The 26,945-nt window shown below is 52.0% G+C and overlaps 1 protein-coding gene across 2 annotated transcripts in view; it reads left to right on the top strand.

The window, feature by feature from the left end:
• The first annotated feature begins 389 nt into the window (after nt 1–389).
• CORO2B (coronin 2B) overlaps nt 390–26,945 on the top strand; it is a 149,017-nt gene continuing 122,461 nt past the window's right edge. Inside the window, exon 1 of one of the 2 annotated variants that reach the window (XM_032176100.2) lies at nt 390–498. In XM_032176100.2, coding sequence (XP_032031991.1) covers nt 484–498 — 15 coding nt within the window. In that variant the 5' untranslated portion in view covers nt 390–483. Of the gene's footprint in view, nt 499–3,252; nt 3,277–26,945 lie in introns of those variants that run through there. The other variant, XM_032176101.2, reaches the window with a different exon arrangement.

Genomic DNA, 26,945 nt, shown 5'->3' with positions numbered 1-26,945 from the left:
AAGGCCGCGGACCCGGGCGCCCGTCCCGGCTCCGGGAGCGGCGGTGCCCGGCGGCCGGCGATCGAGCGGGAGGCTCGGGGCACGGCCGCTGGCGGGCTGCGCTTCCTCCTCCTCCTCCCTCCGCCTCCTCCTTTGTAGCTAGTTCCCGGCCCCTCTTCCTCCCCCCGCCCCCCAGCCCGGGCCCTCTCCCTCTCTCCCTTTCTTCCTGCCTCGCCTTCCTGCGGCGAAGGAGGCTCATCTATTATAAATGCACATTCGGGGCTGACATCAGCGACGAGCGGCGGGCGAGCGCCGACGAGCCGTCCCTGCGCGCTGCCCGCCCGGAGCGCAGCCCCCAAGCTCGGCCGAGCCGCCGGCGGGGCGCGGGGAGCGCGCCGGGGGGAGCGCGCCGGGAGCTGCCGGACCCCCTTCCCGCCGCCGCCCCGGGCCGCCGCCGCCTCCGCACGCCGCGCCCGCGCCCCCGCTCCGCCGCGGAGTTTCTGCATGACTGTCACAAAGGTAAGCGCCGCTCGCCCGCCGCACCCGGGACCCGCCGGCGCCTGCAGCCCCCGGGCTAGGCTGCGGGGAGCGCGGGGGTGTGGGTGTGGGGAGGGGGCGCCGGTGCCGGGAAGGTGCGGCGCGCGCCTCTCTTGCTGCGGGATCCGCTCGAGTCACTCCGGCCCCCAAGGACTGCGGAGGCCAGGGGGAGGATGCCGCGCTGGCAGCCCCGCCGGTTTGGCCAACATCCCTCCGTGCCCGGCCCAACCCCGGGACTGCATTTTTAACCCTTGTTTGGGATGCTGCATTTTTAACCCCTGGAGAGCTGGGCTGGGCGGCTAGCGGTGTCCCTCCAGCGAGTGCGCGGCGGGGAGCGTCGCTGGCAGGGGCTGGTGCTGAGCAGTGGGTGTGGGGATGGGCCTGACGCCCCGAGGAGGCCAGCGGAGGGGAAACCCCACCCCACCTGCCAGCCTCCGCCGCCCATGCCCGGAGGGCTGGCTCCACTCCAAAGCCACTCTGTGCAGAAGGCGCTGCCCAGTCCCGGGAGCCCACTACCAGAGACAGGGCAGGTCCAGGTGGTTGGCTTGAAGATGTGGGGAGGGAATGTGACAGGGGAAGCAAAGGTGGGCATCTTGGCAGCCCCCATATTGGAGGATGATTGTTCGGCCGTGTCAGGGGCCCACGTTTATTGGAGAGACTTTAGGGGCTCCCTAGTTGTAGGAAGGAAAGAGTTAAGAGGAAAGATGATGGGGCAGTGGAAAGTGCCAGGGTCAAGGGACCAGGGAGACCTGAGTTCAATCCCAGCTCTATCCCAAATCCCCTGGATGACCTTGGTCGGGGAGGGGTCCACTTTGGGCCTCAGTTTCTTCTTGTGTGCTGTGAGGGTGATAATATGGGTCCTGGGTTGTGACAGGCTGTTAAAGAACCAATAAAATCAAGGGTGTGAACCCACAGTCTTCAGAGAGATCTGTCTGGGTACTGAGCTCACAGTCTGGCGGTGGCCTTGGGCTTGGCCCTCCATTCAAGGGCCAGACTCCACCCTTTCCAGCTGCCCAGCTGGGTCCCAAAACTGGGGAGCTGGAGGCCAAAGTAGGACCGACGGCCCGCTTGTGGTCAGAGCAGTGGGGCCAGATAGAGGGTTGGAGTGCAAGTGATGGAGGTGGGATGGTTTTGGCTCCTGCTGGTAAGCCAGGGCCTACCCTTGCCCTCCCGAGGTCTGCCCCAAGACTGAATGTTTGTGCGGATTCTTGGGCCCAACTCCAAACTTTGCCATTGGCCCTGGTTCTGGGACTTGGGAGCATTGTGAGAAGATGAACTTGAGGGTGCAGGGGCTTCCTCAGCTCTGGCTACTTCTGGCAGGGCTGTTGTGACCCACTGGGGGTAGGATGCTTAGGGTTTTGAAATGATGCAAATGCTATTCAACTGGGAGGGATATTAAGGTTATTAATGTCAAAGATGCAAGCAGGCTGGGACAGAGGAGTAATGGATGGGCCCGGCTAGAGAGAGAAAGGATGTGAGGTTTTAATAATAGCGCTGAGGATTAACTCAGCGCCTCCCCTGTGTCTCTTTTTGTGCACGAACTCATGCAGCCTTCCTTCCCTGGAGGCCTGCAAGGAAGGTGTGTTCAGTTCTCTTTAACAGTGGAAGGAACTGAGGCTGAGAGAGGTGAAATGACTTGCCTGAGGTCACACAGCATGTATGTGGCAGAGCTGGGGTTTGCCCTCAAGTCTGTCTCAATCTATGGCCAGTGATCTTTGCACTGCTCTGCACCGTTGGGCATCCTGGCTACTGGGGGACTTCCATGGTAGAGGAGCACTGCTTGGAGGCCTGAACCTTGAAGCAGGATGGGACAGGGAGTCCATGAAAGTGGGTGCTTACCTGTTAAGCCCACTGGCAGGCCTAGCTTCTTGGTATCCAGTGACTATTCAACACTCCTCCACCCCCATACCCAGCCCCCAACAAACCCTCCATGTCGCTCACCTCCTGCTCTAACCAATGTGGCTTTGGCTTAAGCAAGCTCAGAGGATTAAATAAAATCCCCACCTTAAGCCTATCTTCTCTCCCCTTGCTGGCCTTTCACAGACCAGCGTGTTCTTGTGGGGAACAGAGAGCAGAAGGGATGCAGCAGAGGCCCTGGGGACTGTCTTGCTGTCTACAAGCCCGCTGGTAGTAGCTCCTCCAATACCATAGGGAAAGCCACCATGCTCTGGAAGCCTGAAGGCCTGGCCCCTAGTCCTAAATTAGCCACCAACAGGCTGTGTGACCTTGGACCAGTCACTTCCATCCTTGGGCCTCTGTTTTTCTATTTGTCAAATGTAAGACTTGGTTCCAATGATCTCTAGGGCCTCTTCTGCTGAGCCTTGGTGCAGCTTCAGTTCTGGCAAGAAAGTCACCTCTGATGGAGATTGGGAGACTCTTTGTTCTCTGGGGGGTGGTCTGTTTACAAGACAGATATGAAGGAGAACCCTAAAGAGAGTGTGAGAGGTAGGATCGCTGCTGACACACTGGGAGCGGTAGGTAGGGGAGGGAATGGGTTCGAGAGTGAGCTCCCAGGGCAGTGTCTAGGGCTCTAGCCTTCTCTGCTGCTGCTTCTCCAGGCAGAGGGTGATGGCTGGGTCCCAACTTCCTGCCCCTTGGACGAATGCCTTGGTCCTTGTGTCAGGTCTCTGAGGGCAGAGTCCTCTGGGCCAGGGTTAGGTATGGACTGCAGGAGCTCTGAGCTCAGAGAGGCCTGGCAAGTGGAGAAGAGGGAACCAGATGGCAAGTTGCTAGATCCTTAGTAGCACTTCTGTAGAGGAGGTGAGCCTGTTTTCCGTTTTCCGTCTCTTTCATACATCCCCTTGCCCCCTTAACCATGAGGCACAGCTGCTGAAGCTGCAGGCAAATGCTGTGGGTTTCTGAAGGACTCCTGCCCTACCTAGCCTTAGGAACACAGAGCCCCGGAGACCTTCTAGCCCCATGGCATTTCTCCTGGTTATGTTTTAAACTTGATTTGATTGTATGTAATTTAGTAAGTTACCTTACTTTCTTTATGGGATGAGAAAGAGAAGAAAGCCAGAAAAAGGGAAGAAAGAGCGGAGGGAAGGAAGGCTCTGATGCAGGGCCCTGAGCACGCACAGGAGGTCAAGGTGCTGCCTCCTCTCAGTCTTAGTCCAACGTGCTTCCTAGGGCAGCTCGGGGTGAGGGAGCCAAGGCTGCTTTCCCTGAGACAAGTAGCTCCAGCTGATTTTATTCTTCAGGTTCTTCTGACTGCTTTGTATAATTTTCTTGTTCTATTCCATCTCAGTCATGTACCAGACTAGCAGTGCTTCTCCAGTTCTAAATATCTGTTTCTATATTGCTATCAACTGGAAAAGCAGAGGACAAGGTACATTAATAGAGTTGTGTGTAAAGGCCCCTACTTGTGTGTAGGGCCCCTATAAGTTAATGGGCTATGAGAAAACCTGTGAGCTGAAGTCCGGGCCCTTGCAACCCGCTTTGTACTGCTCAGAGGCCCTTTGGAGTGATTTCCTGGCTGCTGGCTGTGATGTAACCAGAGGTAGGTCTCCCAGGTAAGGGAGGAGGTGGCTTAGAATGACCAGGCTCCCCTGTTTTCGGGTGTGCTGTGTTAAGTTAGATGCTAGTGAGCTGAATGCTTTTTACCTTCCTGAGCGTGGCTCAGCGGGGTCAGCGGTCCAGGAACAAAGTACCCTGAGCAGCAGAATTGCGTGCTGCACCTCAGAAGGCCTTAGGAGAAGGAGTGTGGGAAAAGAGAAGACCTTGGATGCCAACATGCTCCTCCCTGCTAAGCAGATAGATTGCAGGTCTGTGGGCAGCATGATCAACTGTGCCCTGTCCCCTCTTTCTGCGGGCAGCCTTCTCTCTCCTGCCCCAGCTCCAGCAGGGCACAGCCTGCTGATAAGAGCCAGTGGCTCCTGCTGAATGTGAAAGGACTGAGGATGATGTTATCCTGCCCAGGTAATAGCAGGCCTGCATTTGCCAAAGATCATGTGTCTCTAGGGCCCCTACAGAGTCACCCATAGGAGAATAAAATTTTGGAGCAGGCAAATCACCCAACCCTTTCCCTTGAGAAATGAGGGAACTGAGACCCTGGGAGCAGAAGTTGTGACTTGCCCAAAGTCATTCAGTAAGTTTGAGGCTGGAGGGGCTGGCACCTCGGTCCTCCTGACTCATGGTCAGTGCTCTTTCCACCTCGCTGCCCTGGGAAGGGGTCCTGGGGCAGCCTGAGTAGGCACAGGTGTTTTGGCCCCACTCCACTTACCCCACTGCATCACCTCCGCCTGTCCTGCTGGTGGCTGGATTTCCCTCTGTGGGACACCCTCTGCCCTAGATGGAAAAAGCACTGTGGGAGTGGGTGGAGGGACAGGATGTGGGGCAGGGGAGCAAAGTCCATAGGAACCTTGCTATACCTACAGTCAGATGGTGAGGGGGATTATAAGGCCCCTCTGCCTCCAGTTCCCTGACGCAGAATCTAAGTACCCAGGAGATACCTGAACCTCCAGACATTCTACATCCCAGCACCTCGTTCCTGTCTGGGTCTCCCTGGGGGAGAAAGTGAGAGAGCCAGCACCTCAGGAAGCCTTGGTGAAGAGGAAGCGGGGGTACCAGCACAGACCCAGCTGCCGGGTGGGAGCCCACTTGCGGGTGGGCAAGGGCTCTGCCTGCCCTGCCCACATACCCGTTATGCCTCCTCTTTCTTTCCGGCCTTCTTCCAGATATCCAGCATTCTCGTGCTGGGAGGTGTGCGGCTAGCAGTCATTCTTTCATTTAGCCAGCACCCTCTGAGCACCTGCTCTGGGCCAGGCCCTGTGTGAGGCATTAGGAACACAGTGGCATTAGCCATAGTCCCTGGGATCCAGGACCTTAGAGGAGAAGGACATGGAAAGGCCAAAGCCCTGAGTTCAGAGTCTCGAGGTCCAGTGGGCACAAGCCAGGAGACCTCTTGTCTTGCCTGCATACTGTAAGTGCCTAGTGAATGCAGGCTCTTTCCTTCCTTACTGTCTCTCCCTCTAAGCAATGAAGCTCACTCTCCAGAAAAGCGCTGTCAGGTGCTTTCTTCCTGACTGTGCCCAGAGGCCCTGTGTTCCCCTCTCCCTAGGCACTGCCACCTGGACACCTATGGCAGCTCTTAGAGGAAGCTGGGAAGGGTGTGAGGCGCTCCAGGGCTCCCAGAATCACCCCACACTGGCCAGCCCTATGAGGCTGGCACGCACTTGAATTTGGCTGGTTGGGAGTGTGGGCACTGGCTGGGCCAATGGCCTGGCAGTGCAGGGATGGAGTGGGTTTTCCCGCTTCTCTCCCAGGCCAGCTAGCTGGAGCAGACACAGCCTCCGCCAGGGCCAGTGCCGGTGGAGTCTCGGCTCCTGGCACCTGGGCAGCCCTGATTCTGACTTGGATATGCCTGGCCACAGAGCTTATCTGGTGTCCAGGAGATGAGAACGTGTGCAAATTCTCTCTGCGCCCAGCCCTGTCTCCTTCCCTCTTTTCCTGATCAGCCCCACTGGGTTCCCATTCCTTTCCCTGTAGGCCCTGCAGGCTCAGCCCAGGGTCCTGGAGCACCCTGCAGCCTGGGGAGCTTGGGGCAGCTGGCGTGGGGCAGGCCCTGCCAGGGAAGGACAGATGCAAATCCAGTGGCTTCTACATGAAAAGAAGCTGTTTAGAATGAGCCTCTCCTTTGTGGGCCTGGAGTGCGGGACCAGCTGCTAAGGAGGCACAAGTGGGGTGGGGGTGGGGAATGGGGGAGAAGCCACCACCGCCCTCCCTCACCCCTCCTTTTTGCCCCTGCAGAGGCCCCTGGAGGGACTTTGTAATTGGTTTCTGGCTGGCACCCTCCTTCCAATTAATTAATGTAGCGATGGGAGGCTCCCAGGTTTGCTCAGGCTGTCTTTCGTACAGAATACATACATGGATTACTTCCCTGAATCCCATCAGCTCTGTCATGGTGGGGACGGTCCTCTCTATTTAGGGATGGATAAACAGAGTGTCTGAGTGGAGAGATGACCACACCCTGGTCCCAGAGCTAATGTGGGTCAGAGGCAGGATGCATGCCCAGATCTTCTGGCTTTGAGCCAGAACCTTTTCAATCCGATCACATAATGGTCCACAACCCATGAAGATTAATCACCATCATCATGATAATAACAGTTATTAAGCAGGCATTGGGCATGCATGATTGCATTTACTCTGTACAACCATGGGGTAGATTCTATTATCCATCCCATTTTCCAGAGGAGGAGAGTGAGGCTTAGTGAGAGTAGGTGAACTGCTCAAGGTCACAGGTTGAATGAATGGGTGGGGAGCAGGGATTTGTACCTGGGCTGTCTGACTCCAGAGAACATTTTTATCTCACTTCCAGGCCTTTGGTCCTGGGGCATGATCCTACTCTGCTTCCACTCCCCACCAGCCCCCCACCTACAACACAGTGAGCTATTGTCTGTTGTGCCTGTGGCCCTGCCACTGAGGATGTGCAGGACAAATGCTGGTTGCCTTGAGGGTGATGCCCATGGTTGTGTCCTGCTTAGATTTGCCTGTGGTCTTTACTGGAGCTGAGAATCACGTAAATGATTCAGGGAAGGGTGCTGGGGGAGGAGGGTGTCCTATACATGGTGTTCGACATCAGATTGGGCTGCTTGGGCAGGGCATTCAGCCGAGGGCAGAACAAAGTATGACAGAGACAGAGCCACCTTCTCCATTTCCATGAGGCTAGCTTCGTTCAGAGAATGCAGGTCCCTGGTCTAGGCCTGCAGCCCTTACCAGAAGCAGCCTTTTCTCCAGATAGCCCCTGATGATTTGGGGTGCCACTGGCTAGGAATGCTGGCTTTGAAGTCAAACACATGGCAGTCTGTCATTTACTTGCTGTGTATTCTTGGACAAGTTGCCTCACCTCTCTGAACATCTGTGTCCTCATCCATTCATTGGGATTGATAATAGTAACACTTAAAAGGATTGTTGTTAAGATAAAGTGAGCTGATCCATGTGAAGCACTTACCATATGCCTGACATGTGGTGTTAGCTGTTATTCTCAGGAAGACAGAAAATTAATGAGTGTCCTGGGGCTTATGAAATGAGCAGTACAGGGAACTCTGGGAATAGCAGGGGGCCTGACCTAGTCAGAGGGATCAGGAAGTGATTTTTAAGCTGAGTCATGAAGGATGAGTAGGAGGTAGCAGGTGAAAGGAGGGGAGCTGAGGAGGGAGCAACAGGCCGGGGATGAATGGGCAAACGTCGGGAGTCAAAAGCCACGGACCTTGATCACTTCCTGCATGCTGGGCATTGATGAGAGCATGGTACAAGTATCCACTCATTTAATCCTTAGAGCGACATCATGGCATAGGTTACTGTTATCATCCCTGCTTTACAGATAAGGACACAAGCCCAGAGAAGCTAAGTCACCTGTGAAAGGTGGCCCAGTGAGGCAGGATGAAGCTGGTCCAGACCCGGACCTCTGGATTCTGGCCTCTTTCCTTCCTCCTGCCTGCTGCTTGGTGATGGGGAGGGTGGCCTGACCCTGGCTGCTTCTAAAACTGACCCAGGCAAGGGGGTGTGGAAGTGCCAAGTTCAGTTGCCCACCCCGATGCCTCATGGAGCCTCCTTGGGCCGTGTAAAGAGGCCAGAGGCCCTCCTGGCTTTCAGGCAGGAGGGAGAAGTCATTTATTTTTCCAAAAGGAAACTTTGCTCTGGCAGGAAAATTTCCACCTTATATTTTTAGTGGGCTCAATTATGACCATTTTTGTTCTTTAAATCTTTCTTATTATCTGTATTGGGCCATGGTCTTTAAAGTCAAACTATAGGGAGATATGTATACACACACACACACACACACACACACACACACACACACACACTTTTTCTAAAGTGTTAAAAGTCCACACCAATAGTCCCAGCTACTCAGGAGGCTGAGGCAGGAGATCATCCTGGGCAACATAGTGAGACCCTACCTCTAAAAAAATCAAACAGAAAAAACCCCCTAAGTGTCGAGTTTGGTGTCTGCTCTGCCTGAGCTCAGAGAAGGTGGATGTTTTACATGGTGTTCATGCCACAGGCTTAAACTTACTGGCCCCTGTATGAGAAAAATGTTAACACCCCTGGAGGCTCTGGCTGCCCAGAGTGGTGGTGTGTGGAGGCTCACCCTGGGTAGGTGCTCATGCTAATTGCTGGGAAGCCTCCATGATCAATATCTAACTCTGGAGATGTCTGAGGTCATCTGGGCCAGCCCTCTGCCTGTACGGCACTCTACACTTTTTAGGAATATGAGAATAATTCCTAATTTTAATTTAGATTAGTTTAAGAAATACTAATTTAATAGTAGGCAGTTCCCAGCCTTTCACCAGGTGCTAGGTCCCTGCTTTCAAGGGACCAACAGACAATAACAGTAACAGTAATAATAGAAGCGGCTAACCCTTCCAGAGCACTTAGTTTATGCCAAGCGTATACAGTATGTTTTATATGTATTAATTGATTTAAGCTTCATGACAGCCTATGAAGTCTGTGCTATTATTATCCCCCTTTCTGTGACTGCAGAAATGGAGGTCCAGGGAAGGAAGGGAGGTAACTTTTACAGTGTTCCCACAGCCAGTCAGGGACTCAGCCTGCCTCACAGGCCTTCTGTCTTGCCACTTTGTCAGGCTGGTGGGAATGACCCTGAAACATGTGGTCCAGAGCATGGGACTTGGAGGCAGAAGACCCAGGCCTTGCTCTTGCCTCTGCTCCTTACTGTGTGACTTGGGCTAGTCCCTGGATGTCTCTGAGCCTCTGTGAAAATGGAGTTAGTAGTCTATCTCTGTAGGGTGCTCTAATATTTAAGTAACATGGAAAGATGTAAATAAGGCGCTTTGTAGATGTCATGGCAGGAAATGGTTTATTGTGATGTCTAATCTGTGCCCCCTCCTTTCCTCTTCCTCACCAGTATTTCAAGGCCCTCAGATTTAGGCAGTTCCTTCCAATAGCTAGCCCACTTCTCCCCTGCTGTAGTCCTTATTTCAGAATTGATTCATACTCTGTGGGTGGAAGAAAAAAGTTCATCTCTTCCAAACAGCCTCTATCTGTTTTTACTCTGTCAGGCTAGTTTGGTGCAGATGAAATGTTGCTTTTCTCTCTTCCTGTTCTGTCTATTTTGGCTGTTTTAATATGCTTGGGACAAATAATCTGGCTATAAAAATGTGGTGTCCTGCTTTCATTTGAAAAGTGAGCCAAATAAAGCATCCAAACCTTGATCTGTATTATCCCGGCTCTCTGTAGATCAGAGCTCCCTGTGGAAGGCGAGGGAAGGTGGGACCCAGAGCACAGTCCTACCTGGGTCCCTGGGCAGAGAGACCAGGTTCCCACTGTCAAATGACCTTGATCTTTGCTCCAGATACCTCCCGATGCGCCCGGGGCTCAGACCTGCTTTTCCTTTAGGTTTATGGAAAGGAATAGCCTCTACTAGCTTGAGGCATTTGCAGCAAATCATTTAAACACCTTGAGTCTGATTTCAGAACTAACAGTTTTATAATCTGGAATCTGGTAGAATTTCCAGGACGTGGAACGGCTGATGGAAAGAAAGGTGTTGGTGGAAGGCGACAAAGGGATTTAATTCCTGAGGATTTTTATTTAACTCCTAAAGAAATTGCTGGTTATGCCTGCCCTGCTGACCTCCAGGTGAAAGACCAGCTTGCAGAAATGCGTGGGGAAATTTGGGATTCCGAGAAATTTGGAATTCTGGGAAAGGGGATTTCTGCATACCTGAGTGGCCAGCTGATAACTTTATCATCACAAATCTGTCTTCTAGAGACCCTGAGTCTGCCTTCCTGCCTTACTCATTAAAAGATCTGGGAACAAACTCAAGTTATTATGGATTGAGGCTGTTTCAGGGCTTGAGCTGTCCTGTTAAACTGACCTTTTCAGGGTTCGGATCCACATTAATTTCTCAATCCTTGGAGCCCCTGTAGCATGTGATCCCTGGTATACCAGCCAGCAGGTAAAGGCCTAATGCTCCATGTTGTTTGCTGATTATCTTATGAGCATGGTCTTTGGCTCCCTAACTTGTGAGCTTGCTGAAGCTAGAGATTAGGTCTGATTCTTTTTAGTAGCTTTCACAGCATTCATCAAAGGGCTGTGCATGCCAGTAAGAGTGTGTTGTGGATTTTTTGAATACCAGGTATAGACATATAAAATTTGGCAGGATTTGGAGCAAACCTAAAACATTCCCTGTTGCTGCTTGGGCAAAATCTCTACTGTTAGAGATCTGTGGACTGCTACAGCCGGAAGGGACTTTAAAGATGTACAGTAGACACCCCCATTTTGCAGAGGAGAAAACTGAAGCCCTAGAAAGTTTTCCAAGGGGTTATAGGGAAGATGTGGCTGAGTGGGAACTGGGGCTCCCCCCAAGTTACTGGCAGGCTCAGGTTGGGTTTTCCAATTCTGTGGGTTTTTTTCTAGGTTTCTAGTAGTTGCCCAATGTTGGCAGGCCAAGGACTGATTCAAAAGTGGGGAATGGGAGAAAGTTCCAGAAAGGAGACTTTGAGAACTTAACCTAGATGGGAGGAGGCACCTGGTTGGAGAGACTTGGCTCCCCAAGTGACCAGCTAGGAGTGCCCTGACCAGAGGCCTGGTTTGGCAGTGGCAGAGGCAGAGGGAGCAACTTTGGAGCCCTTTCTGCTCAACCATCAGGCTGTGGCTGCCCAGGCCTGGCAGTGCATGCCCTCCATGCCTGGCTGCCCCCTGGCCTCCACAGTGGCCCGTGACCCCCGGCTCTCCCTCCTGGAAGCTGGCCGTCCTGGCACACTGGGCTGCCAGCAATCTTTCCCTCCTTTGTTTCTCTGAAACCATGAGAAGGGCCGCTGAGTTGGGAGCCCGGGTTGCTAAGAGCTTTCCTCAGGCCAGACCTTATCACCAGCTTGAGAAGTCTCCTGGGCAAGATTTCCCTGGAACTCTGGCTCAGAAGGAGGGAGAATGGGTGGAGGGAAGGGGAGAGGGTACTCAGGAGCCACAAACAAAGCTGCCCGTCTGTGCCACCGCCCCCCCTCCCAGGACGAGAGTGTAGGAGCAGCCTGGGAGCCACAAGCTCAGTGGGCCTTTGCTTTTTGAAGAGCAGCGGGAACAATGGAACAACAAAGCTCTTCGGAGGCTGCCCCCCCATGCCCAGCCCTGCACTTCTGTTCTTTCAGGTACCCCCATAACTCTGCTGTTACCCCCCACTTTTCAGAGGGGGAGACAGCCTCCGAGGGGATGGCCTGCCCTGCTTCACAGGGCAGGAAGGGGCAAACTGGGCCGTAACCCGCTGGCTGCACCGCCCCATGCACAAGCAGGAGCTGCAGGCCAGCTGGCCTGGCAGTGGATGGCCGAGGGTGCTGCGGGGCAGCTGGTTTAGAAGGTCCTCCCCTACCACCTCGCTTAGAACCCACTATAGAATTCCCTTCCTTTGGGTCTTTAGGTGTTCTTAAAAATACAAATCCCCCTGAGGGGGTAATAATGCCCTAAGTGGTTGTCATTGACTGGACCCAGCCTGCTGGGAGGAAAACACTAGAGTAGGTGCAGGAGGGATTCCTGAGAGGCAAATGAGGCAGGAGGGAGAGCTGGTTACTGTAAGTGAGCCAGTTTTGCCAGGGAAGTGAGTGTAGAGAGGAGAGGACAGCCAAGCTTATTCTGTGTTCCTCTCCACCCTGGCTGCCCTGTTCTCCTGTGCAGGGCCGCCTTCCCCATCCCTACCTTTGTACAAGTAAAATGAGGACTGAGATTTATTAAAAAAAATTTGCTGAGCCCTGTGTGCCAGGCCCTAAGTGGCACTGAGGGTGCAGGGATGAACCAAAGCAGTCTTTGTCTCCAGGGGGATCCTGGTCTGGGGCGGGGACACAGGCCACTCAGAAGGACACATGGCTGCAGGGATGTTGGAGAAGGGAGGCTGATGGGTGGAGGCGTGGAACAGCAGTGACAGGGACATGTGCACAGAATTGTGAAACTATGAGAGACGTGGCTGCGCAGGCCAAGGACGCTCTCTGGAAGGAGAGATCTTCCCTCAGTCTTCCAGGATGAGTAGGCAGAGGCAGATGAAGAGGCAGGAAAGGCATTCCAGGTTGAGCGGGCAGCGTGAACAAAGGAATGGAAGGGGAAACATGTTTGGCTTATTCTAGGAGAGAACCAGTTGGGTGCTGCTGGGCTGGAAATGGAGGGGCTGCATGTGGCTGGACAGGCAGGCAGGGGCCATGGGGAGCTTTGGATGCCAAGCCAAGAAGCTTGAGCTTCATTGTGTGGTGATTCTGGGAGCCCTAGAGGGGCTTCAAGCAAAGGAGTGATGTGATCCCGTTCACACTTTAGGTGGTCTGCCCCTACCCACGTCGCCCTAGAGGCAGAGAGGTGAGTGGACATTCCCAAAGCCTATGTGCAATGAGGCAGGGAAGGGGTTTCTGAGCCCCTAGCCCAGACTTCCTGAAGGTCTCTCCCTGTGCCTGGGAGCTGAGTGTCAAATGTGTCCCACCTGCTACCCTAAGAAGGGAGTCCTGGCCTGGACCACTCCATGGTATGGGCCTTTCCCATCTGCCTGGGCTGCCAGATGGTTTGATCTAAGGGTTGAGAACATAGGAGGGGGCAGAGGACCAGAAGTTTCCTTCTAGGAAAACGTGGTTATGGCATGGCGAGAAGAGCACTGGAATGGGATTTCAGGAGCTCCTGCCTAAACCCTAGCCCTGACCCTCCCTGGCTGTGTGATCTTGGGTTGGTCACTTCCTCCTCTGGTTGGGGACTGCCTCACCTGGTTTGAGGCTGGGTGCAGAAGTGAGCTTCTGGATGCGAGTTTATGCCCTGATGCTGCCCAGCCTTGGGCCGTGTTTCACCCTCCTCCCTTCCCCGGTGTCCCCAGACTCTGCAGCCAGTGTGTCTCCTTCTGCACCGTGTCCTCCAACCACACATCCACTCCAGACTGCCCAGAGTTATGACAAGTTATGACAAGTTCATGAGACTTGGAGGTTGAGGACCAGAGTTTGAGTCCTGCCAGCTTGCTTGCTTGGAGGAAGTCTCAACCTTTGTGTTCATTGTCATACATTTGGTGTAAATTCCAGCCCTTGGCACACATAAGGGAATTTTCTGAGTCAGCGTCTTTCATGTCTCTTGGATATACCCCACCTGTGCTTATTCTGTCTATTTCATTGGGAGAGCCCTCATCTGATGGAATTCTATACCCAGTTTTTAGCGGTTACCTGGGGTGGGGATAGGGGTAGAGTATTAACTGAGATAGGGTATGAGAGAAACTTCTGGAGTGATGGTGGTTACATGCATGCATACATGTATAAAAATCTGTTAAGGCAAACACTTAAGATTTGTGCACTGTAGGCATGTTATATATATTTTACATCTCAATTAAAAATAAATAAATGAAAAAAGATTCTTCACAGCTTTCTGGTTCAAGTCCCACCTCTCTGCATCTATTCATATATTCATTCACTCTATAAATATTTGTTTGTGCTCCAGCCAGCCCAGGCATACAGAGATGGAGAGGCTGGTCTGTGTACTGTACAGTAGGTACAGAATGTACAGCATTCTCGTCTGTGTACTGTCATGGGAGCTCAGAAGCACAGAACCTTCGGGGCTCATGGGGATATTGACCATGGAGGTGGTTCTCAACCCCGGCTGCAAATCACCTGGTGAGGTTTAAATGCCTGTCTCCAGGGCCAGCTTCATGTATGTTTTAGTCCATTTTCTGCTTCTGTAACAGAATACCACAGACTGGGTAGTTTATAAAGAACAGAAGTTTATTTGGCTCATAGTTCTAGAGACTGAGAAGTCTAAGAGCATGGCACCAGCATCTGGTGAGGGTCATCCCATGGCAGAGGCATCACATCATAGTGAGTGTGTGAGACAGAGAGAGGAAATTGGGCCAAACTCATTCTTTCATCAGGAGCCCACTCCCAGGATAATCACATTAATTAACTTGTGAGGGCAGAGCTCTCATGACTTAATCCCCTCTTAAAGGCCCCATCTCTTAATACTGTTACGTTGGCAATTAAATTTCAACATGAGTTTTGGCAGAGACATTCAAACCATAGTCATGGGTGTATGACCTGTTCAACATTTGGTTTAATGTTCTGTTGTCACTGTCTTGAAATTCTTAAAAACTTTTGAAAAAGGGGACCTGCAAATGAAATAGTTGGTCCTCCCTGTCCTCCTTCCCCCAGAACAATAGAATCAGAATCTCTGAGAGGTGGGGTCCAGGCATTCACATTTCTTAAAAGCTGAGCTTCCATTCTCTAGCAGCCAGGTCTGGATGTAGCCCTACTCCTAGTGAAACGCAATCTGGAGCCTCGTTCTCTGGACACTTGTGACTGAGCTGAAACAATAAGACTTCACACATGAGAGTGTCACAAGAGCAATTCCTGGGCAACGGTGGCAGAAAGCTACAAGGGAGCTCAGAGAGGAGGGGGAAAAGACCCTCTCTGGGTTTGCTTTTTTTTGCAACTCTGAAAAGAACTATCAGTCCAGTTTGTCTGTCCCTTGATAGTATTTCCAGAAGCGGATGAGCTGTGAAGTGAGTTTGCTCTGAGGCGGCGAAGTGGGTGTGGGACGCATTGCACCATGCAAAGGTCCCATTGTGGGGTGGGAAGGTCAAGGAAGGCTTCATGGAGGAGGTGGCACATGAGCCATCCTGACCGTAGAAGGGTGAGAGAAGAGAAGAGAAGAGAAGAGAAGAGAAGAGAAGAGAAGAGAAGAGAAGAGAAGAGAAGAGAAGAGAAGAGAAGAGAAGAGAAGAGAAGAGAAGAGAAGAGGAGAAAAGGCAAAAGGACAAATGCATTTAAGAAGGGGAAGGGCTCATTTGGGGGAAAGGGAGGAACTAGGCTAAATGGAGTATGACTTGAGCAGAGAGAGATGTGGTTGGGTGGCACAGGAAATGACAGTCTGAAGTCAGAATCCTGTCAGCAATGGGGAGCTGTTGAATGTTCTGGATCCAAGAATAACGTGCTCCATAAATGTCTGAATGAATAAACAAAAGCGGTGTTTGGGGGAGACATAAAGGGGATTGGCCCTCTAAATCGCGGAGGTTTGCAGCCAGAACTCTGGTCCACCTGGCATGGAAGGCTCTGCACCCTCTTCCCCATAGGTGGTGCCTGTCTGTGCAGGAACCTGGTGTCCCCTGCAGTATGGTCCAGGGGCAGCAGTGACTGAAGCATCCCCAAGAATAGCAGACATGGAACAGACCATTTCCTCCCATTTCTAGGAACAGCAAGCCGTGGGTGGATGGGTAGGTGGAGGCGCTTTTGGTACAAGCTGAGCTGTGCTCTCCAGCTCTCACCAGGTTCCCCAGCCCAGGTGAGCAGCCCTGGCAGGAAGGTGCTATCTTGTATCTCCCATGGCCTGGTGGACACTAATTCCTTGGGCAGGGTGGTCCCTGCTTGGAATAGAGGAGCCCCGATTTCTGAATAACCAGCAGCAGATCAAAAGCAGATCTGTTTGTTTCTGTCTCCTGAAATATTTATGCAGGAAGATGAGAAAGGGGCTCTGTTTATTGAACTCATCCTCCAGGGAAGAAGCCGTGGGGAAAGAGCCACTTCCCGTGTCTGCGAGCCAATGAGCAGAGATGGAATTTCTTTGGGTTTGAAGCGAGACAGAGCCTGTATGCTTGCAGAAGGAAGTGGGGTGGGATTCCTGGAGAGGACAGAAAGCCCTCTCAACCTCTTGCCTCCAGTCCCAGGAAAGCTTTTCAGCACATACTTTCCTGGCGACTCCAGATAATAACAATTGAAATCTCAGCCTTGTTTCTATTCTGGGCTTTGCCTCTATCATGCTGTGTGACCTTAGGCAAGTTGTTAACCTCTCTGGATCGTTTTTTTCCAATTCTGAAAAGAGCGAACTATCAGTCCAGTTCTAGCTGTCTGTGCAGTTCTAGCTATCAGTCCAGTTCTGTCTGCCCTTTGATAGTATTTTGAGAGTCAGTTGAGTTGTGCAGTGAACTGGATTTAGAAAGCATTGCACCATGCAAAGTCCCAACTCTGCAGCATTCAAGGCCAGAGAACTGGCTGAGTGGCCAGCCAAGTGGCAGCCTCAGCTGTGACTTGTGGGGTCAGGCCAGAGGGAGTACTCTTTTGAGCTGGGCCCTACCCTGCCTCAGGCTGGGACAAAGGGGCCCCCTCCCTCTTTCCTCCTCCAGCTAAGCCCTACTGTCCTGTGTCCCTGAGAACACTGGCAGGATTTCCTCCCAGGAAGGGGGACATGGATGTCCAGTTTACATCCCTGGGAGTTGCAGACACCAGAGAAGCAAGGCAGCACTTTCCCATGACAGTGGGATACGCCTTGTCGTCAGATGTAGAAGCCTGGGGCTCCAGGCCCTGAGCCATGCAGCAGGGCTCAGATCATCTGCTGTCCTCCCTTAGGGGACTGGGATCCCCTGCCCTCAGTTCAGCCTCTTGGGCAGGGCTTCAGGGGCTTCTCCCAGGGGTGGGTTCTGTTCTCAGCTCTGTGACTGGCTTGGTCTTCCTGTTTCCCATGGTGGACCTCATGAGTGGTAAAGTTAATAACAGTTATTATCACTAGACCAATCCAAATCTTAATACAAAATACCATCAATTAAGCACCTGCTCCATGCCAGGCTCTGTACTGGCTCAGGGGACACACAGAGGGGACCAATTTCCCCAGCCTTTAAGGAAGTTGAATTCTGCCTAGGAGGCAGACGGGCAAACAAATATGGAAGAAGCGATTGGCCTGGCTTTGAATGCGAGTCCTAAAGGCCGAGGGACCCTGGTGAGACTGAGCGGGCATCTGAGAGGAGGTGGTGTTGGAGTGTGGCTCTGAACCTAGGTGAGGGAAGGAGCAGCGTGAGGAGAGGCGAGGGCAGTGACACCCTGGGGTGCTCCCGAGCCACGAGGGTGCCCAGTGAGGTTTGAGTGCGGAGGGTCAGGGGCTGGGAAGGTGATGAGGGCTTAGGGGTGGCTTGTGGGGAGGTGGGTGTTGTGCAGGAGTGCTGCTCCTGGGCCCATGTGTATCAGTCCGTCCATGAAGAGCCTTTTAGTAGTAAAGAGATGCGAAGAAGTCATTAGATTCCACAACAATAAATCTTCATTAAGCATGCACTGTGCCCATGACCCTAGGTGATGGGACAGTCCACATGGGTGAATAAAACAGGAACAGTCCCTGCCATCAGGGACAGGCCCGGGAGGGTGGGGAGACAGGACAGAACACAATCCTGACATCAGTGGTAGAAATGCTGTTAAAGAAAATACAGGGGCATGGGGGGTAGGGGTTGGGGGTTGTGAGAAGGGGATCCCCTGTGATATGAAGCGGGGATAGAGCCCCATGGGATCTAGGGGGATCTTTCTGGCTGAGAGAGAAGCAATTTTGAGGCTCCAGCAGGAGCCTGCCTGCCACGGAAAGCACAGTGAGCAGGCCTGGTCTGGTGGGAAAGGAGATTGAAGAGGAAGGTGGGTTCTGGCTCCCATAAGGCTGGCCTGTGCTAGCTGCTCACTAATATTTCTCGACTGACTGGGAGGACCGATAGGTGAAGGACAAGGCTGGAGGCCTGGAGCCCAGCAGCCATGTTGAGGTGGTGAGGATGGAGCCAGGGCAGAGGCAGCAGGCGCAGGGAAGATATATCTTCAGGCCTTGGGGATGGTGAGGGAGGAGAGGGGTACAACACAGCAGCCAGAGTCTTCCCGGAGCTCCTGGGAGAAGATCCAGATCCACAAACCCATGGGGAGAAATGGCCGCGCATCACCGCAGAGCGCTCCCCACGCCCCCTCCCACAGGCCACCCCAGCCACTCTGGCCTCCTGACCTGGGGCCCATGGAACCTGTCCAGTGGTTCTCCTCCTGCCTGCCTTCTGGAGGGTGCTCCAAACTGGGTCTTGTCCTCCATCAGGGCCAGCAGGGCTCCGTAGAAGTCCTCAGGGACCGCCCTCCCCTGCCAGCCTCACCTCGAGTCCAACCTCATTAGTATTTTGAGCAGAAGTATATATATCTTTTTTTTTTTTTTTTCCTGCAGGGAATTGGTGGCCTGCTCATTTCAAATTGCGTAAAACCAAAGAGCAATTAAGAGGCACAGCCTTCTCGGGTCAAGGAGAAATGACAGAGAGAGGTGGCTTTGCTCGCCTGGCTCCTGGCACATCTTTTCCAGGCTGGCCTGGTTTTGGGGTGACAGGGAGGGGAGATGCTGTAGGACTTTAATTCACCAGCAACAAAGTACTAACGAGTAGGACAGAATCACTAATGCTTATTCAGCACTTACCATGTTCCAGGGGCAGTCCTAATTGTTTTACACACACCTCATATCACCCTTTCAATACCTGGAAAGCACAGGGAGATGGCTCCTACTGTTATGCCCATTCTGTGAAACTGAGGCTCCAAGGGGTTAAGCAGCATGCCCAAGGTCACACAACAGAAATGGAACCTATTGGTTTCTATGCATAGAAAAGGTTCTATTGCATCCCCATTGCACCCCAGGGCCCATGCTGTTAACTACCTGGCTGTTTGGCCTCTCAAAAGCATTGCGTTTAGGCAATCACTTCTCCCTAATTTCTGTTTCCCCCGCCATAAAAAAAAAAAACCAAACAAACTCCTCCATTGCTATGGAGCTCAGAGGCTTCACCAGGGTTACTGTGGTGAACAAGGGCAGAGAGGAACCTCGGGCAGAAGTCCAGCCTGCAGCTCCCATCCTTATCCCTTCCCCAGTGGCCTGCACAGTTAGACCCATTGCCCTTGGCCGGTGTGGAGGCATCTGACCCATTAGGGGGCCCCTGTGGTGGTCCAGGCAAGAGGCCTAAGCTGACCAGGGGGAACCAGTGAGGGCTGAGAGGAGGGCAGGATGCAGGGTGACGTTTTGGAAGTTGATGAGTCTGTGGGGGTGGGTATGAGTTAGAAGTCAGTGGAGAACCATGGCCACACAGTCGAGTGACAGAGAACCCAGGAGAAAGAAGTGGCGCTGATTTCTCCACCTTTGTTTCAGATCCAGACCCCCTCTACTACCTGGATCATCCACCTTGTTCCATAGACTTGGCTCTGAGAGCATTTTCACTGTTTCAGAGAATCAGATCCCAGAGGCTGAATGAAGCTCAGTGCCCTGGGCTCTGTAGGCAGCCCCTGGAGAAGAGGGCAGGCAGTCTGGCTGGAATTGGGGTGTCCTGGCTCTCGGGGAACTGAGCTGGTTCCTGGCCCAGGCCATGTGGGTTTTGGGATTTTAGCATTGCTAAACCCTCCTAGAACTGCTGTGTGTGTGCACATAAGCGTGCGCGTTGTTAGGGGGTGGAGATAAACGGGAAGTTTTGCTGTCTCTGCTTCTCTATTATGCGTGGTCAGTGATTTTTACTAATAGTAACCTTCTGGGGAAAAAATGATCCAAGGGCAGCAATCCAATTTTCTCTAGAGAGTAGGCCTGCTTTCTAAAAAAGGCCTCAACCTGAGAGAAGCCAGAAGGAGTTCATACCCTAGACTAGAGAAGCCAGTCCCCGGTGAGCACCGGCATGCCTGTCTCCAGACTCCATTCCTGCCCTAGAGCCCGCTTGGCCTTGAACGCCTCTCTGCAGCAGCCTAATCTCCCCAGCTCCTTACTTTGGAGTTTTAATTCGACCGCAACCTAGCTCTCCTCTGTGCCTTCCCATCTCTTTGCTGGGCACCAAGGAGCTAATCTGCTAACTGGACTTTGTTTAGAAATCTGGGGGTTTGTACAGAAATGCTGCCAAAAGAAAGTTTCTGTTCTGTCCAGACCCTCCTGAGGCCTGGAAGAGTGACTCTGCTTGTGGGAAGCTGGTGGGGATGGGAGCTGGGGCAGCCGTGCTGTGAGTCTGTCCTGGGAACAGGGCGAAGCTCGGTCTGGAGCTGGTCTGGACTAGGAGAGTGGGGCTAGGGGTTAGGGGATCCACCAGCCTGTACTCCTAGAGCCCATTGCCCCATCCTTTGGCTCGGCCCTGCCCAAACCACTTGGCTAGGCATTCAAAGCCTTCACTCTCTGGCCACCATTTACCTCCTTGGCCCCTGCTCAAACCAGACGCTGGTCGGCTTAGTGCCCCCAAACTCAACCTCTGCTTTTCTGCTCCCTCTCTACTTGAAAAGTCTGATTCCTGCTTTCAAAGCCCAAAGCGCCGCCTCCTCCACAGAGCCTTCTCTGATCTCTCCTTGCTCCAAACTCCATCCTTCTCATGCCACTGCTCTGATGAGATAGTTATATCTGAACATGTCTTGTCTCTCCTGCCAGAGGGCAAGCCCCATGCCCTGAGTGGGAGGGAGCGTGTTGCACCACAGATCCCATTGGGTGCTCCTGCTGTGCCTGGCCCTATAGATGTTCAATTACAGATTTTTGAATGATGTATTTATATTTTTTGCACGGATATAAGAATCTATTCTGTACATGCATCATAGCTTCAGCCATATAAGATGCATTTGTTGGCAAATTCATCAGAGGGTGCAGAATAAAGCCACCCAACTCTGTCCCCACAAGGGCCTGAGACAGCTATAGGGAGCTTATTCTTCCTTTCTTCAGTTGCTCCCACCCCCACGCTGCCCAGACAGATCTGGGTTGCCCTTGAGGAATTCTAAAGGAGGGAATGCACTCTCCACTGCCTCTCAGACCTTCCACCCAAGAGAGGCAGTACCCTGGTGACCTCATGACAGTAGTGTGCCCTCCCCAGGCTCTCCCCTCCCCTGGGAGGCTGCCATATGCTTTCCGGACATCCGGGTCTCATTATGCTGTGACTCAAAAATTAATCTTGTCTAATTGTGCTCCAGGCCTGAGTGAATTCAGGGACTATTAGCCAGGCTCTGTGGGCCTGGGGTCTCCATGGCAACGAGGATGCATCATAATGAACTGCGTCCTTGGAGACTGGCTAGGAGGCATGCCCCTCCCACCCCTTGGTGTGGACTGCTGCTGCTGTCCCTGCTGCTTGGGGTAGGCCCCCTCCAGAGGGGACCTGGGGCTGGCAGAGGGAGTAGAGACAGTTTCTGTGTGTAGCCTACAGTCTGTCTCAGTGCTTCAGGGATAAAAGATACTCGCAGATGGATGATCCCACAGCTTTATTGTTGGCTGAAGATTTCTTCAACAAACAAACAAGCCTCCATCTAAAAACCACACACACAGCACATCAAATTCCAATAGCCTAAGTGCTGCTTGTTTTGCAAATCTTTCTAAAATGTGAAAATTGCACTCCATGGAGGCCTGGCTCCAGTGTCACCTCCTCCAGGAAGCCTTCCTGAATGTTTGCATCTTTCCCAGCCCCATTCTGCCACTGTGCTTGGTTTGTGAGCCAGGGACATTTTTCAGCACAATCTGCCAAGGAGTGGACTTCCCTGAGTACGCACTATGCTCCCTTCCCACCAGCAGACAAGCTCCTCCAGCATGGATAAACCACCGCTGCCCTCCTCTATGGGGTCCTAGACCTGGGTCCCTGTAGGACTCAGTCAGAAAGACAAAGGGGTCTTTGTTAACAGCCTGTCTCTGAACTCTGTCCCACCCCCAGACCCAGGCTGGGGGGCTTTTCTCTGGATGTGGCTTCTGGGGCCTTCAGATACCCTCCTGCCCACTATGACCATGGGTGCTGACCAGTGGGCAGACACTTTGCCTTCCCTATCTAAGGAAGAGGGGATGCCCTAAAACCAGGCCTTTGGGGAAGATGTGGAGAAGAAAAGGACATTTGAGGAAATGAAAACAGTAAATGGGACAGCCCTGGCCCAGCCTCCAGCTTCCTGGCCCTTGAGCCCCTCAGCCTGGTCCCCCATAGGGAGACATGAAGCGTGGGAGGAAGGTGAGGAGGGAGAGATGCAAACCCAGCAATTTCCCCACAACCACAACACCTCCTTCCCAGCTGTCCTGCTGATTCTCGGTTTCTAGAAATGACCAGAGAGAGAGAGGAATGAGTAGGGAGGAGGCTGCCTGTCTGACTTTTAATTAAAAGGGAGAGAACACCTCCTAGCCAGCCTTTAAGACAGGGGCACTTCTGTGGTGTGTGTGCCTCCCTCGATGGGGATGGGGTGGCATGCAGGTTTTGTGGGTGTGTGAATGGTTGACAGGCAGAGGTAGCCATTGGAAAAGCTGTCCAGAAAGCCATGTTCTCTCCTCGCTCCTCCACACCCTCTCCCCTTAGTGCAGCAAATGTTTCTTGAACATTTCTTGGCTTGAGTGCCAAGCTCTGTGCCAGGCCCTGGGATGTAGAGATGGTTGAGATACTGCTGCTGGGCTCCAGGGTGGCAGGCGGGGACAGGATGGGGTTGGCGGCCCTGGGACGTTGAGGGTCCCACCCGTCCCTGGGCCTCATTCAGCCAGCATCCTCTGAGCATTGAAAGGCACGGCACCGAGGATAAAACAGTGAGTGTGGCAGAGGTCTCGGCCCACATGGAGCTTACAGTCAAGGGTGGTGTGAGGTGGGGATTGCGGCCATGAGCACGCAGTGTGAGGAGTACTAGGATGAGGATGCCTGTGGGGACCTGGAGGAGGAGCAGCCACACAGTGTCGGGGCATCGGAAGGCCTGCCCCAGGGGTGGCATGGAAGCAGAGATGTGAAGGAAGAGGAGGATTTGGCCAAGAGAACAGCTGGGAAGTGTGGCTGAGGTCAAGGGAATGGCTGTGTGTGCGAAGGCTGGAGAAGAAATGAGGGCTTTGAGGAGCACAAAGAAGTTGAGTGCAGCTGGGGCTTACTTGGTGGTGCTGGGGCAGGGCCCAGGCCCGGGAGGGCCATTGTCTTAGTCCCTCTGTGCTGCTATAATAAAACACCTGAGCCATTTATAAAGAACAGAAATTGATTTCTCATAGCTCTGGAGCCTGGGAAGTCCAAGATCAAGGCACCAACAAGTTCGTTCGTTTGGCAAGAGCTGCATCCTCCAGAGGGGGAGGATCACCGTGTCCCAGCATGGCGGAAGGCAGAAGACCAAACGCGATGGGAAGGCTTTTTTTTTTTTTTTTTTTTAAATAAGTGCCTTAATCCCATTCACCAGGGAGGAGCCCTCATGGCCTAATCACCTCTGAAAGGACCTGCCTCGAATACCATCACATTGGCACCGTCACAGCAGCCATCATAATCCCATTCGCAAGGACCATGGACTTGGTCCTGAAGTGGGAGTGGAGGGAACTGTTGACTGGCTTTATTCAGGGGAATGACACTAGGTTTATGTTTTAAAAGACCACTCTGACTTGTATTTTTTTGATTGGTAGAAATAATTTTTTTAAAACACTCTTGGTGCTGTGGAAGGGAAGAATTGAGAGACAGGAAGGGTTTTGCCATGATTGAGATATTTGGTCCCGCCCAAATTAGGGGCTGATCCCACACACACACACACATGTTTTACCTACATGTTGTAATTCACTTTGATATGGAAATTTTAGGTCACTAAGAGAGAGATGAGCAAAAAGTGCTCTTGCTGTGTCTTTAACCGTCTCTCCCTATCGTGTACTATGTTAAACAGGATCCAGCTGTAACCTTCATGGTTCCTAGAGCTCTGATCAGCCTGGCTGGTGGGAGCCCCATAGCTCTGCCTGCTTTGGGGTTTCCCTTCCTTTTATTGCCCCCCTTGAGGTAGGGATGATAGATGTGAGGTGTGACTGCCAGTTTCATAGCTCTCTACATCAGTGAAGGAGGTTCTGTGCAACGTGCAACACCCACTTTCTTCCTGAGAACACTAAGAAGCAATTCCTTTCTGTTTTCTAATAAAAATGTCTTCATGGAAGCAAGCCTGTTTCCTGGGAAAAGAGGGACTGCCTGTATGAATCTTGCAAGCACACGTGTTTCCCTTGTTGGGATATGTATAATTTTGTTTTCTTGGGGCAGGGGGTGGACACACAGCTTTGCAATCCCTTGCCTAGAAACAGCTTCCACACTGGCTTAACACCATCTGTTTCCCCAGAGCAGGAAGGTGTCAAAGAGCCCCCTGCTCAAGGAGGGGTCTGTCAAGGGTCTGTTAGGATAGTCTTATGCACCATGGAAGTCCCAGGGCTAACACAGTGTGTGGTCCCAGTAGGTGCTTACTAAACTAGTTGCTGGATAGACTGTGTTGTCAAACAAATAAATGAATTGAATGAATGAATGAGTGGATGGATGGGAGGGTATGCACAGATGAGTGAAAGTTGGCCTGTAACCTCCAAATAATTATTATCTTAAAAAAACACACTTACTAATAATACTAGTGTGAGGCCTGAGACAGAAGAGCCTTCGTGGAGGACAAACTGCAGCAACAGTGCAAGGTCATCAGCAGATGTCAAGGAGTCCATGTGTTTAGGGCAGAGTTAGGGTGACATGGTGCTGTGGGCTGAATTGTATCTCCCTAATTCATATGTTGAAGCCCTAACCCCCAGTGTGTTTGGAGACAGGGCCTTTAAAGGGATAATTCAGGGTAAATGAGGTGATAAAGGCAGAGCCCTGGCCCAGTAGGACTGGTGTCCTTGTAAGAAAAGAGACACCAGAAAGCTCACTCACTCCACATGTGCACAGAGGACACAGCAAGAAGATGGCTGTCTGCAAACCAGGAAGAGGGGCCTCACCAGAAACCAACCCTGCTGGACCTTGATGTTAGACTTACAGCCTCCAGAAGTGTAAGAAATAAATATCTGTTGTTTAAGCCCCCAGCCTGTGGCATTCTGTTATGGCAGCCTGAGCAGGCTAATACATAGGGGATGCGGGATCTGAGTTTGGAGCTCAAGGGACAGAACATGGGGAAGAGTGCCATGTTGTAGAATTCAGAAGGGCAGCTGGTCTCCTTCAGAGGCTCATACTAGAATATGTGCACCAGGAGGTTCAGCATAAGAGCCCAGGCTGTGGAGTCAAGACTGCTGGGGTCCAAATTCTTACCCCACAGAAGTGTTGTGAGCACTGAGTGTATTTCATATATAGAAAGCATTTGGCACAGAGCCCGACACACAGTCAGCACTCCCCAGGCATGAGCTGCCCCTCATCGTTCTTACCACGTTTGCTGGTCAGTATTGTCTGTCACTCTGGGTGCCCCCTTCCCTTGACGCATACTCCAGGGCTCCAGCATTGCTCAGAATTTTGGGACCTTCCTGAGAGCAGCTCTCAGTAGCAGCTTCTACCATCAGGAAACTGGTTCCTTTCTTCATGGTCAGCCCCCACCCCCAAACCGCCTTTCCCACCATGAGCAGAACAAGCGTGTTCCTGAATGATTTGGGATTATGGCTGAGGAGAGGAACCCTGTTAACAAGGGCAAAGATTGCCATCACTGAGGAAGCCCTAAGAATGCCTTGCCAGTCCTAAGCAGAATTTCATACCAGGAAATTAAAAAGGGGTGGGGTTTTTTTTTTTTTAAAGGTGATTTTATCTCAGCAGCATGGCTAGAATATGTGCATGTCCTCCGCAGAGGACCACTCTGGAAAGGCTGGAGTCCTCTCTATGTATAAGTTGTGATTTAAAAAAAAACAACCTCCCTTCTGTGTAAATTCAGCCCCAATTCCTCATCCCAGCATTCCAACAATCAGAAATCACACCTTCTGAGAACCTATGGAAAGGTGGGATTATGGGTGCTTTTGTTTACATGGTTATACTTTTCTGTTTGCCTTTCTAGATTGTGCATTTTTTACTTTAATAATTAGGAGAAAATTAAGCAAGCTGTTAAGAAGTTTTGAGGCCAGGCGCGGTGGCTCACGCCTGTAATTCCAGCACTTTGGGAGGCCAAGGCGGGCTGATCACGAGGTCAGGAGTTCAAGACCAATCTGGCCAACATAGTGAAACGATGTCTCTACTAAAAATATGAAAATTAGCCGGGCATGGTGGCACACACCTGTGATCCCAGCTACTCAGGAGACTGAGGCAGGAGAATCGCTTGAACCTGGGAGGCAGAGGTTGTGGTGAGCTGAAATCATGCCACTACACTCCAGCCTGGGCAACAGAGCAAGACTCCGTCTCAAGAAAAAAAAAAAAAGAAGTTTTGAAAAGAAAAACTTCAATCTCCCAGCTGCTTAGCACTGTCCTGGGTCCTATGGCAGTGTCATCCAAAGTTGTATAAGCCATTATCAAAGACACATAAAGTAAAGTGGTATCACCCTTTTGGAGAGCAATTTGGCAACAGGCACCACAAGCCATAAAAATGTCCATATCCTGTGACCTAGTAATCCCGCTTCTGGGAACCTGTCCAAAGGAAATAATCCAAAGGCGGGGAAAAGCTCTATGCATCAAGATGCTCTTCACGGCATTATTTATAACAGTGAAACATTGGGAACAAAATAAAGGCCTAACGGTATGAGACTGGCTGAGTAAATTAGGAAGCATTGATTCAATGGAATATTCTGCAGCCGTTAAAAATTATAATACCAAAATGATATGGCAATGTGGGAAAATATTCGTGCTAAGTGAAAAAGGTGGGACATAAAGTTTTATGCATATCATGATTATAACTGTGTAAAAATTATTTGGAAAGTACAGATGCTTTGAGACTGGAAAGTGAAGGGAGAATGGACAGGACCTAGAAGTGGGCTGGGAGGAGTCACAGAGGGCTCTTGGGTTTTTTGTTTGTTTGTTTGTTTTGAGATGGAGTCTCACTGTGTCGCCCAGGCTGGAGTGCAGTGGTGCAATATCTCAGCTCACTGCA

The sequence above is a fragment of the Hylobates moloch genome, unplaced genomic scaffold (genome assembly GCF_009828535.3).
Source record: "Hylobates moloch isolate HMO894 unplaced genomic scaffold, HMol_V3 SCAFFOLD_14, whole genome shotgun sequence".
In the NCBI taxonomy this organism is placed as follows: Eukaryota; Metazoa; Chordata; class Mammalia; order Primates; family Hylobatidae; genus Hylobates; species Hylobates moloch.
This window is presented reverse-complemented; position numbering and strand designations above follow the sequence as displayed.